Raw genomic sequence first — 14,338 nt, 5'->3', positions numbered from 1 at the left:
GATGGATACCGTTCTAAACAGCTGCTTGTCATTTCTGCTAATGTAATTATTCAAGAGCATTCAGGGTTAATACAGTATGTATGGTGATAAGAAGGGCCGAAACTAAGAGGAATTTGGGTTGTTTTACAGTATGTCAAGTAGCTGAGCCCAAAATCTCACTAAGACTGTTCCTGAAGGAACACAAGAACATAATGTTCTTAACATCCTCTCATGTGGTGGATTGTACTTGTATACTGTATATTGAAGTACTATCCAAGCAAGGTTTTCAGTCCTAACCATTGTAATCCATTGATATCCACGATCAATATACTGTATATAGGAAGAAGGTCAGTGCAGCTACCTGTAGAATTGTTATGTAATGAACATTAAACAAATTGTCACTTAAGTATATTTTAAGTGTAGATATACTGTACTGTAGTCAGGATTGATTTTTAAAATATCTACAGTATGCCTTTCATCAGATGCTTAGTTTTCAATATAAAATTAAAAGAACAGAGAACATACAGTACATACATAGCAATTACTACGGCTTTTAATTTGGATGCCAGATTGAATACAAATTTTAAAAGCGCTCTGTGCAACAATTTTATGAATGCCATAAATTCTCTTTGTAGACCCCAGAAAAAATAGTATAACAGGAATTTGTTCTCAAATTACAGAGTGGTTAGGAGGTATTAAGCTGCCTATCACACAAGGTTGAAATACCAGACAGCAGGTTTTCAATGGAAATAAAATTCAAATCATCCCTCCGAGAGCAGAAACAAACATTTAAGCCCACAATCGGTGTACAACGAAAGTAAAAGTCTAAAACTCTCTTTCGTGCTTTGAAAGGCTCCCTGATAATCCCCCGGGGCCTGTGCAGAAGAAACGGAAGAGAGACTGTCGGAAATCAGATGTTTTCTTTCAATATCACTTCCCTGTGCCCCCGGTCACGGAGTTGTTATCAATAATGGCTGTTGGACAATGTGCAGCAGCTTCATGCAGGAGAAAATTCCACATCTGAACTGGAACAGAATTAAAATCAGCTGGGTAAATGAGAACACTATAGCATGTGCGCTTGGCTAAATATTTGGCCAGCTGTATGCTGAACTGCCACATCCTTTTCTTTAAAGACATGGGCTTAAGAGGTTTAAATCAATACAGACCACCAGGCACTGTTTAGAAACCAACTCTTTATTGTACTGTGGCTTCGTCTGCTGGGCTCCAGACCCTCATCCTTGAAGTACAGGAGAAAGCCCAAAGATATACTGTACGTCCCATGGTTCCATTCTGCAGAAAACGAAGTAACCGTGATGATCATATTCATTATATGTTACTAAATGTTCAAAGTAAATCCAACAGTCTTTCCCAGGGGATTGTACGCATATATTTAAAGTAAAAAAGTAATGTTCTTTAGATGCCAGATAAAGAATAACTGATTCTATCCTCCTCTTTCTTGTATGAAGTAGATTGTGTGACCCATTCCAAACCACCACATAGAACAATGAAACTAAATATACATTTATAGCATTGAAATAGGAACTGCTATATGAAAATGCATTAAGGAAGCATTATATGGATCTTTTCAGAATGACCTTTGTTATTTATTTTACATTTAAAATGTTCAGACTTTTTCTTGAAGTAAAGGGTGGTCTTGCTTTTTGCTCAAAGGGAGTTACGAACAGATGTTTGTCTTTATGTCCACCAGTCTTTACATTTTTTGTACTGAGTGCAAGTGAAAAAGAAAACGTCTAGTTTGGGGAGAAATTCTGAGATGTGGACTGAGCCAGAGTCAAAGATTTTATTAAAAATGTGTTCAACATTGTATCCAAACAACATTGTATCCATAGAATGGATCTACTGTACATCTACTGTATATACAGTATCTCTCTAATCTAAAAATCTTGTTATTCAGTTTTAGTCTATATGGTTTACATTTCTCACAACTCAGTTCTGTGCCTGAATTGACTGTATGTTATAGACTCCCACATAGGTCATTTCTAAATAACATTTTTCTTGCTATGAAAGAATATTCATTACTGAACCTCTGAATGTCAGCTTGCCATTTCATTTTAAGCCACTGTATGAATGTAACTGGTTAAGTTTTGAAAAGATTTCGCTGAAAGACATTTGGCAGCTTTCATGGGAAAAATACAATACAAAGATAGAAGGTAACTTTTTTTTTTTAGTTACCAGAACAGTTTTTCCACTTATCCCTGCAGATGTCTGATGCACATTTGGTGTTTCCCTTTTCAATTAAAATAAAATAGAAACTTTCCTTTTTAAGTTTGTAAATAGGCACTTCTTGCGAAACTGGGCTGGTTTATGATGATAAGCTTTTGTTTTCCCTGCTTGCTTTTCTCTTAGTTTTCAATGAGGCAAAACCTTTTCCAGTGCTGGCGTTTTGACAAAAGTATGGTCACACAACTTTCATGGGAAAGTAACAGTCCAAATTGTTTTGAAAAGGAAACAATGCATTTTAAAGGACCAACACAAACTATAACAGTAATTCTATATGAACTTACATAAAGAATTGTGGACATTCCAATGATCAGACATTTTTAAACACATACAGTAAACAGTATGGCCACTGAACTCTAATATAGTAGCTGTTATCCCCAGGTCATTAAAATCATTTATGTTTTCTGATATGCTACTCCATTATGTTTCTGCTCCATTATGTTATTCCAGCCTGCTGGTAAAACCACTGACTAAGAGGTAACATATGAGCAATGCTCTATCTATTGCACAGACATAATCTGGCTCTCTCTCCCCGTTACCCTCACAGAGGTCTCTGTCATCTCTCTGTTCCAGTCTAAACCGAAGATGCATCTCTTCTTAACCTTATTAAAATAACCGTGACATTCATTCTACTATAACGGTCTCTAACATTTTGTCTTGTCAGACATAATGTTCATTTGCCGGGTTGTTTTTGTGACCTTCTTAAGATTTTCTGCCATCCTCAAAATTAATACATTACGTATGGTTAGCATGGTGTGAATTATTTACAAAATGTGATGATTACCTGTGTGTACTTTCTATGCAATATCAGTCAGTTATTTCAGTACTGCCTCTATGTCCTAATGCACCATAACTTTGTAAAGTGGCTGTACAGAGCACTTGTTACAGTACAGCATGGTAAGATAAGAATCACATGACTAAATTAGCTTTTTAATGCTGTGCTCCAGGGATCTATCTCTGTTGTCTCTCACTAGGACCTAAAAAAAAAAAAAACCCCAGCAAATTTACTTTTAATATTGTATTATGCTGGATTTTCCAAATGCCCTGACCTTCCATGAAAGTATGCCTGGCTACCTGCAAAATTCCTGAGACAATATTTCTTCTGTCTCGTTTCCTCAGAGAAAAGAAAAGAACGTGCCACTGTTTTTATCCAACAGGTACGTGTAATATTCCTCTCACAATTTAAATATTATTTAAATCATAAACCTCTCTAAAATTACTCCAGTAATTAACAGCCCTTTCAGACACTGTGCGCTGCCTTTCCTCTGTTATTTTTGCTGCCACAGTAACTCCGAGAGAGATCATTTTTTAATGAACTGACACATATTGCCACATGGGCTCACTTATCACCTGTTTTAGCATTCTTTTGCATCTCCTGATATTCTCATTTTCAGACTGCAGATATGTCAACCACGTTTGACTGCTTTAGCACTTGAACGCATTATGTCGGCGTTTCTGCAAATTCTGCAATGAGAAATTCCAGGTAGTCACGTCACTGAGAGAACATCAGGAGTCCCTTCTCTTTCTCTATCTCTGAGATTTAATTAATTACTTCATAAATTATTTAAATTATTACTTTTGTTGTTTTATTACTCATTATTTTTTTACCTTTTTGCATAAGTAGATCTGTAATTTCCTTTTAAAATCGGGAATTAAGAATAAGAATAAGCACAGTGTTTCCTTTCATTTTTCCAAGTTAAATTCATACTACAAATTTTAATGGAAATCATTTTGTCACTTTATTATTAGAATCTAAATTAAAATAACAGCTTCTTCAAGAAACTGGATACATACAGTCTTGGCTTCTGTATTCATCACACATTCTTACATATAACACATTAGGCAAAATACTTAAGGTTTCATAGTTCCTGCATTCCCAATGAGGGCACAGGAATGGTCTGACACCTTCGTGAATGATGTTTGAAATATACAGTTTGCATTCCCTTTAATACAGCAAAATACAGACAAACGTTCAAATCTGCTAAAACCTAATTGCTCTGTATATGGAAAATTAAAGAACCTTGGAAATTCCTGTAATAAAAATAAATTTTGCTCAATATAATAGATGCATATGAATTACCCGTGTAAGAGAACCAAGCATTTTTCCCAAATTATCAGTAATGTAACTTTCAGAAATGCAATGTTTTTTATTGTAGGTTGTTACAAATTTGTATACAAACTTTAATCTATGAATTATCATCATATGTATCCTTGCTGTTCTTTGTCTAGCAGATTAAAGAATGTGATATGCCAGAATGTAACTAGCAATCTAAAAGACATGGCTGTGCATGTGAATTAGTTGAAATACCCAAGCAGCTACAGCTTAGGCTATTTCATGAGAGGTCAGCTCGGTTGTAAATTAAGTGCCTGAATTTATATTAGAACATTTAACAGTTTATAAGTTAGTTAACCGTTTATAGGAAGGCAGTATTTAAAAACGCTGTTGAAAAGTGTACCACACTGCTGAACAGTTCCACACTCTCTTGTTTAAAGGTATAGAAGCTTATTTTCTTGGTGTATTTACTAACGTTATGATCAAGACTGATTTGGGCAGAACAAAGCATTAAGCAATGCCACCTCACAGCTCTCGTGTCCTGGTCTCAATTCGGACTTGGGGCGCCTTCCGTGTAGAGAGTGCGTGTTCGTGGGGAAACATTTGGGTTTTCCCCCCAAGTTCTTTTCACAACCCAAAAACGTGAAGGCAAGTCGGTACCTCTATAATCCCTGATGCGCATGTGTACAGTACAGTGCGTGCCTGGTACTAGACTAAGGCCCTGTGCCTTTTAGGTTAGGATCTCACCTACCACAACCCTCTAAGGATAAAGTGGAGGCTGAAAATGAATGGGTGGGTAAAGGCTTACTTGTTTTACTGCCTGCCTATTCAATGGGAATCATGTTGTCCTTACCAGCCCTAAAACATCCAGAAAACACAATCTCTTGCGCTGGATATTTATAGCACCTTATGAGGCTAACACTGAAGCAGACTGGAAAGACGCTTTCATATTACTATATGTAGATGGCCAGTTTTGCAATACAATGAGACTTAAAAGCTGACACCTTGAAAGCCTTAAGCGGAGAGGTCAACATTTCTACTGTGCAATTAATACACGGGCCTTAAGGAGCATTACTGCCAGTGCATACCCAACCAGAGACTGTAACATCGCTTGACCTTCCCAAATGTTACTGTATATTCCTGTCCTATCTCCTGAAAGTTAAACCTAGCTACAGCGTAAATTAACATTTCATTACATTATGTTATCATCTCTTTTAAAAACTGGAGAGGCTGCTGCAGACCGGCCAAGCTACCTTTGCGTTTCAAATGGAGACACCCCAGGGAGCAGTTTAGAATTAGAATAATGATAGCGTTCTCTTTCCGGGCACATTGCTTCCAGGTATGTGCTCTCTCTTAATTGAGATTTGTGCCTTACATTTGGTAGTACAGCTCCACGGAGCAGTAGTTAGAAGAATTCCATGACGTCTCTTCCATTAACAAACTAAATCCTTACACTGATTTTTAAAGTGCTTCCCCTCCAAATTCCAATTAAACATGCTCCTCCGAAACCGGAGATCTCTGTCAGTGACACACAGTAGGAACATGTGCTGAGGCCTTGACTAGACAGGGACTCAGAGTCATGCTCGTTGAACAAACGGGAACACTCCAGATATCTTCCCTATAAAGGTAATCTGCTCAGTTACCTTGCATATTATACTCCCTGAAACAAATAACACAAAGGAAAAGAAAAAAAGCACAGTGGCAAGTCAGAGTATGAAAGATATTAATTGCGGATTGTCTCCAAGACACCATGAGGCATCCCTCACTGTGCCTCACTGAATTGGAAGTCACCTTCAACAAAAAAACACCTCTCAGTCCACTGAGCCAGGTCCTGACTGGACTGGGATATTGCCATTCATCCAACCAAGGTTAGATGGCTATCTGAGATGACATTTATTGCTGTAAATTGAGGTCTGCGTGTAATTAATCATTCCTAAGAGCAAAATATACAGCGTGTTCTTGATTTGCTACGAGTGTAAATAGACAGATAGGCAAATACAGTAGGTAGTCTGGGAGAAACTCCCAGCAGGGTGATCTTTGTCAACATAAACTTAAATTCTGTGTATGGCTTTAAGCAATCATGGTGATTTAATATCATATAGCCCATATAGTATTTAAAACAATAGTTTAAAAAAATAAATAAATATAGAGTCAGCTACCTTAGGTTATGGAAAACATCATCAGGTCATCAAGAATTTCAAGAATTGGGCTGTTTTTTAAAGATATGGGTCATAAACTAAAATTTGAAACGTTTTGAAGAAACATAACCTAAAAAAGCTTAGTCTTTGGTTGCACTCGAAAATAGCTCTTTCGCTGTTACTATTCACGTCTCCTTTTAAGGGATATCAGAAGATTTAGTGATAAAACAAGGCGCCATCATTATGTAAGTGGTGAAAAACCGCAATGCTATAACTTGTTATTATTTATTAATGTGGCTGACGCCTTCATCCAGCCAGCTTACAAGGGTTACACAATTCTTTAAAGATATTAATGCTCAGCTGTGACCTTAATCTGCTTCTAAATAAAAAATGAGAGCACTTGGCTGTTGTCACCTCCAAGTGAAATCATTGCTAATTTATTGTTTAAACCACACAGATCAGAACCAAATCGGCTGGTTTTCTCTCCTTCTCTAATGTCTGTTCAAGATACTTCACTGGGTTCAACGGTTTTAGAACTATGCAGACCCGACATGAAAAAGCTCTAAAAACTTCAGCTCCACCCGGCCTTTTATGATGCTCATTGTGAAATATTACAGCAGATCTTATCTTTGCTGCTGGGTTAAACTAATCTCCCCACGATTGGCCTGATTCATCGAAGCTGGGAGCATTTAGGCACTGTACTTCAGAGGAAAACAACAGAGCAAGCAAAGGAGGATCTGATATGTAGCTTTAAAAAAAAAGAAAAACAAGTCTATTTAAAAAAACACCACACATTTCTCAGTGGTGCGTGTGCGTTCGAAGTGACAAAGGCTAGACGATACGGCCACCTCACTGCGCCACTTTATCTCAGGCAGAGCTGCGACGGACACAGGTCCCCCGGCGATTTGGGCGAGGGTGTGCGCGATCGGGGTCGGCGGGCTCGGGGGAGGCGGGCGCGCTCGCGAGGACTCACGGCTGGCAGAGCTTGATGAGGTCCTGGTCGGTGGTCCCGGGAGGGAGGCCCCGGATGTACAGGTTGGTTTTGCTCAGCTGCTCGCCTCCGCTGTTGCTGCTGCTGTTGGTGCTGGGGCTGGGGGGAGCCATGGGGTGAGGCGCTGGTGCATAAGACTGCTGCAACACAGAAGGCAACAGGTCAGGAGGGCACACAGTACGGCGGCGAGAGAGCACCTCGAGCATAAACTACGAAAGCCTGTTGGGCACCATGAGCCACTCCATAACACAACTACTGTGTTTCTGTAGCACCAGAAGCACTACCAGTCCAAATATTTGTATTGTGAGCTTCTAAGATCGCTCGCCTACAACTCATAGTCTCTCCATACCGCACTCAGACTAAAGATTTCACAGAAACCGAAACTCTCGATGTTGCCCCTCAGTACGCTCACTATTGTAAAGGAACGATTTTACTGTACATCCGACACGACCGTCGCCATATGCAAATATCGGCTGAAAAAGCCACTGGCGGATCTACTACGATTTCGGAGGCAATCTGTTCAGAATTTAATTGCAAAAGAAAATCGGCTCGCACTTTTCTGGCCAAAATTTCATAGTTAGATATTAGTCAAACCCTTCATTTAACCTTCCTTCCGCGGCTTAATCGTACACATGCATGTCGAGGCACATCCAAAATGAATGTGTATTTTCATGCTTCCGCAGTTCAGACTTGATTTAAGCACCATTTAGTACACTGAAGAAATTTGAGATTTCGGAGCGCTAAAAAATATACACAAGATTTAACTGCAAACAAAGAAAAGAAGCAATATATCTGTGTAGATCAAAGTCCCACTTGTCACACACAGCTTGGGCTTAGACATTCTTTTCCCCACATGACCAACTTCAGTTTAGTATTACAGTTATGATTTCAATATTGCATGCTCAAATGAACCACAAGATATATTTTTTTACCAGGATGTGTTGGCTTTTACATTAGTTCACCTGAGCCTGAGTGAAAAGCCCTGCTTTATTGTCCAATGAAGCTATTTGTCAGGGGTCACTTGACACTGGGGGGAGGGATAGGCAAAGTGCAGCTTCTGCTGTGTAATTCAGTAACACTTATCGTCTGCCTAATGGCCTCTCAATATCCACTTGTTTCATCCGTGCTGCTCTGTAATTGCTTTCATCTGAAATATTTCTCTAACACTGGTTCTCCAGGAGGCAGAGTGAAAATTGGTGACTCTGGAAAATGCAGAATGCACTATAATAACAGGCTTATTGTCTTTAAGGAATAAAAATGTAATTAAGATAAGGCCAGAGCTGAAAGGAAGATAGCTAAGAGCTCTCCATGGGTTGTAATCTGCTGTATTCAGCACAGTTCTTGTTTACTACAGCTTTAAGGCAAGATGCTGAGACTCATCAAACTATCCAACTCATGCCAGGAACATTTAGACCCCTGAAGATGTATGCTGAAGTTATCGCCAATAGAACCTTCAAGGGAAACCTTCCCAGCTTTCAGAGCAATTTTTGTTAGCAGTAAAAATATTTGTACTTTTTTCCTACACACAATCTAACGCAAACACATGCTCGAAAAATTATTTTCTACTTAAAGTTTCAGATTTTCATCCCAACTTCTGCCGGTCCTTTCATCTGTATTTATAGATTCTACATCCCATTTCATACATTTCGTACTCATACTTATGTGTTGTTTAAATATTTGAATCACCATACTGCAGATGTTTTATACAGTATGTTAAAAAATCTGATTTTTAAAAAGCAAATTTAAATAATGGACAAAACAGGATTTGATCCTAGCAGTCTGATACTACTAGCGCAGCTTCTACAACTACGAAATGCAGAAGTAAAAAAAAATATTTTCGTCAGTTCCCCAGATGTATGAAGTATCTACATACTGTATGTAATACACTTGATTTTCTTTAACGTTTAAACGAATGTTTGACAAGGGAGATAAATATGAATATAATGTGCGGCATTTGAATACCAACAGTCCCATGAGAAATATTTCTGCTGTCTTTTAAGTCTTTTAAGTAAAAAGTTATGCATATTGTGCTCTCCCCCGTCATTCCTTCACTATCTTCCCTGATAGAGTTATCAACTAATGAAGGTCTTCCTGGCAAAACATCACTCGTACACACTGCACTCTCTTCATTCCTGCAGGGATGTTCTGAATTGCTTCTAATTTTGTTATATATACATCTTTCTTCAGTAGTCTTTGAGCATTATCTCTTTGTGGCAACAGTTTAAGACACGTGCACAATGAGTTGAATTTTCTTTCAATGTCCATCTTGTGTAACTATCTAGTAGTATAACCTTGTTTGGAATATTGGGGGCAGGACTGCAAGTTAGTTAAGAGTGTTTTAAATATTAAGCATTTCCTCATCTTCATCTGTACAGAACACCTCATATCACTTGCATACAGTAAATTAATTTGCTCTTTGCAGTACTGTTCCCAGCAATAATTGCCATAAATACAACACAATTGTGTGGTAACAAAATGGTTTGGCTTTGTTGAAAATTAAAAGCTGTGTATTCATCTCCTTGGTTTATTGTTGTGTTTTGGTACACCTCTGTAATCTGTTCCTTTTTGGATACATTAATTAAAATTACTCCGCTCTAGAAAGGTCAGGAAGGTTATTGTGAGTCCGTGTTGACAGAATGAACTGAAAGGAAACTGCAATACTGTAGAAATGGTATAAAATAGGTCAAAAAAAGCCCACCTTTTCTTCATTCCACAGCACTGAAAGAAAACAAGTACTGTACCTCACAATAAAAGGCGTTGGTAACACAATGTACTGTATAACTTGTGATTGTACACCTTATTTTTCTAGGATTAGTCTAATTCTGAAACATCAAGGTAGTTACAGTACATTGGAAAGTGGACTAGTATGGACCAAATATTTAGAAACAGAGGTAGATATGAAATCTTTTTGAAAGTGTGTGGATGGGCATTTGGAACATTGTAAAATAAGACTTATCAGTGTTGTAATGCCACAGTCCATTTTAGCCCATGTTTCTATGTTTCAGACACTTGTAGAATACAGTATATTCCACGGTGCACTGAAGCTGCTCTGGGGTCTCGTGGTGGTCCAGGACCATATTAAGGACCCTTTATGCGGGTGCTTCCTTTTTGATTTCAGTCACTACACCTATCCAGTATATTACACCTGGGAACAAGTAAAGGCTTATTACTTAAAGACAAAATACAACAACAAGCTATTGATGGGCGAGGAGCTCCTGCCAGGCCAGGACAGGACAGGTGTGAGATGCAAGACGCTCGCTGCTTGCGCCTATTATTACACAATATAACATACAGTACAGTATAAACCACATGTGTACACAAGCACACAGACTCCTCGCTGACTACAAGGTAGTCAGTCTCACCAACCCAAGAAGTTATGTGGAAGACGAAAGGTGTAAAATTAATATACAGTAGTAACCCTGATTTCACCTCACAAAATACAACATAAAGTCGAGAAAATCTTGCCACATGCCCTTAGCTTACGTGCCAACGGCAAGCACAGTGTTCATGTACCAATTAAATATTAAATGCCACTTTTTTCATTACGATCGGATTGATGTGTAGATGAATAAAAAGAAGGCACACTTAGCAGTCAGCTCAGCTACTGTATGCCCCCTGTTACACCTCCAGGGAAGGACTTTATAAGCACTAGGCCCTGCAGATAGCGTCTTCTAATATGTTTAATAGTGACAATCCAGGTCCTCTTATTAACCCTTCATGAAATTATAATGAAGCGGTTATGGATAAATAACAAGAATAAAAACCTGCCAAGTTCATAAAACGGCACATTCCTACAGTTTCTTTAGGGTGTAGCACATGTTTCCCCGGTCAAGAAATAAGTCCCAGCCTTCCCATAATTCCATTGACCTGAGTAGAAGCCACGTTATCCTGAGTGTCAAATATAAGACTTACTACGTATAGCCCACAGTTCTCTGTACAGCTCACTTAATTAAATGTAGAGTACATGCTAGTAACTTTATTTCAAGCCATTTACTGTATATATTTGACCACAAGCTGCTTTTTCAGGTAGACATAAACCACCTATTTATTTATAAATATGTCTCCCAGCAGACAAAATGGCACATCCTCCTTCATGCCTATCCTTTTAAAAATCCTTTCAACAATCTTTGATGACCTTCTACTTCCTAACCTTCAGCAGGTGTTTCAGCTTTGCCATGTTTTGGCACATTATTCTTCGAAAACCACTCCTTGGTTTGAAAGAAACTTCAGGGGGATGGATGTTAAGATGTAATCCTGTCTCCTTCGAAGTCGCAAGATGTTACACTAGACAGTACTGTAGGTTTGCTTTTAAATGGAGTTAGGGGACATGTTTCGTCACAGCATTAGTCTACTGTCAAAACCGGCAGTTTAAATGAGCTTGAACGATCAATTTCAAATGAATTCTCTCAGATTGAAGCTGCACCTTTGCAGAATTTCATGATATACTTTGCAGCTGCTACAGTAGCTTGAAATTAGTTGTTGGCATTATTATTCCATTGGTACATATTTCACTTTGCCCTTCATGTAATGTCTTTGCACTATCCTCTCATTTTTCTCAGACTCCATCACTGCTGTACATTTTATGAATCACATAATATATCGTAGGCCTACAGATTTGACAAACTCCGGACATGGAAAATTCATAATGAAACAATAAAGAATGGACCCCAGAATATGTGTGTAATTACAGTATATGGTTAGGAGGAAGAATCATAAAGCATTGTGAATAAGCTACAGTGGGCAGACAAGGAAAGCACTATTTAATCTTACACAAAAGGTTACATAAACCTGTAATTGCTCATGTTCTGCAATTTATAAAATGATTCAGCTCCCAAAGTATGGCCTGTAATTATTAAAGTATGTCACTACATTTCAGAATTCACAAATCTGCTCTCGATATTTACCAATTAACTTTCAGCCTTAAACCCTGCAATTACTTTGTCCAAGACACCTGATGTTGAAAGGTTTTGTTATTGTTACTGCTTAAAAAAGTTGACAGTCTTACAATTTTCATTTAATATCTCTTACAAAGAACTTGTAGATGGATTTAGGCTTTTTCAACAAAGGATACAATACTTCTCCTAGCAGAATTCAGAAAAAAAAAAGAATATAAGTAAATCTAAGGGCATAACATGTCATTTATAAAAGCAAAGTATCGATATGTAAGAAAAGTGAAACATGAAAGTGAATTACATTATTATAAATGACATGTTATGCCCTTAGATTTAAAAAAAATCTATTCTTTAATTCACTGTCTTGAAAAAAAAGCGTTTAAAACACATCCATCTGATATTTCACATCGAAAAAAGAAGAATGCAAGGTAGAGTTTTTCATCAGTATGAAACAGATTAAGGTAAATATGTTCACAATATGTTTCCTCTTTTACATGAACATATTTGACACTAATTCCTATTACTTCTGGAAATGAGGTAAACAAAGACATGGTACTCTCAGATTTCGATAGATTTCAAAAGGTTCAACTTAGTGAGAAAGTAAAAACTGGAACTGGAATCCCTCTTAGAATTATAATACTGTATACATCAAAAGCCCTACTGTTGTTTAGGTCTCAAATAAAATAAAATGTGTAGAGTTCTTCTAATGTTGTAAAAGGAGAAAGGTAACGTTTATTTTGCTTTATTAAACACCTAGTATTATCTCTATTCAGCCTTAACATGTCTCAGATCCCTCTTAACAGTTTTCTGAAATTGAAAAGGATTGTAGGGCATGGTCTGGTGATGCTTGTGTGCCTACTGTACCTTCAAAGTCTGATGAATTACATCGCAAGAATCTGGTCACATTTTTCAGGCAATGTTTTCCATGGATGCATACTTTGGTAAGGTAATGATGACAGTTACACCTTCGTGATGCATTACTTAGTGATTCACAGCTATTGTTAGAATTATTATTAGCTTTTAATGTGGTGGATTTCATACAATGCAGGGAGAAGCTAACTTTTTCGTCGAGGACATTAACTAACAGTGAATAGGTTGGTGGTGAAAAATGTAATGGCAATGGAAAAATATATTTTCATATGATGCAAAATGTGGCGGGGAAATTTCTAAGGCAGACCTGGGAAAGGCAGACGCATTCTCAGACAGACACAAGAAAAATTAGATGACGCATTGTGCTACATCGGTGATGTTCAGCAGAATATGCCTATGTAGAGAGAATATTTGAAATTAAATACTCACACGTTCCATCTTTTGCACATGTTTTATAGAATATTTAATATATTTTCATTTTTCATAAAACATTCGATCAAACCTTTTATATTTATGTGATTTGCAGTAATAGAAATTAGGTAATACAGCATATTATTGAAAACTTTGACACAATGCTCAGAGCATGAAAAGCACAGAAATGAATTCACTTGACACTTAAGATCAATAGGAAACGTTTGGGATCAATAGGTGAGATTCAGAAAACACTCTGTATGTTTCCAGAAGTCCCCCCTTTTACCCATTTGTCTCTTTTAACTTGTCACCTCAAAATGACAAATCTAGCACACTAGACAAAGTTTACTTACAGTCCGAAAATACAGTTCGGAACAAGACCTAAAAATACGTGAAGAAAACTGACTGCATCCCCTCTGGGTTAAACTAGTTCATTACAGCACTTCTGAGGTCCTACTGTACCACTCAGCTAAAACAAAATAACATCAGAAACTTGGAAAGCGACATAAACATCATGTAATATAAGTAAGAACACATGATCAAAGGTTTTGCCTTCCCTTAAGCCAATTTGTGCAGCTGTCAAGAGACAAACGCTTGCACTCTTTACTGTATGTCAAAAACCATAATGGGCAATATCTTTGAAATATCAAAGCGATTTAAAAAAATGAATGGTAAAGCTGAAATAAAAATTACCATTAAATCTTTAATAAGAAATAAATATTATAAGTTACGACAGTCGAGGGTTCATTTAATCAAACCATTC

At 37.5% G+C, this 14,338-nt stretch overlaps 1 protein-coding gene across 7 annotated transcripts in view; it reads right to left on the bottom strand.

Annotated features, from left to right (window-relative positions):
- The window catches only part of rbms3 (RNA binding motif, single stranded interacting protein), a 359,271-nt gene that overhangs the window by 159,085 nt on the left and 185,848 nt on the right, over positions 1–14,338 (bottom strand). For 4 of the 7 annotated variants that reach the window (XM_088602080.1, XM_088602079.1, XM_088602082.1 and 1 more), the window contains one exon: positions 7,385–7,542. In XM_088602080.1, coding sequence (XP_088458206.1) covers positions 7,385–7,542 — 158 coding nt within the window. The remainder of the gene's footprint in view (positions 1–7,384; positions 7,543–14,338) is intronic. The other 3 variants (XM_088602081.1, XM_088602083.1, XM_088602085.1) reach the window with 1 other exon arrangement.

The sequence above is a fragment of the Lepisosteus platostomus genome, chromosome 12 (assembly GCF_059453375.1).
Source record: "Lepisosteus platostomus isolate fLepPlt1 chromosome 12, fLepPlt1.hap1, whole genome shotgun sequence".
In the NCBI taxonomy this organism is placed as follows: Eukaryota; Metazoa; Chordata; class Actinopteri; order Semionotiformes; family Lepisosteidae; genus Lepisosteus; species Lepisosteus platostomus.
The sequence above is the reverse complement of the archived record's forward strand: the minus strand, read 5'-3'. Positions and strand labels throughout refer to the sequence as shown.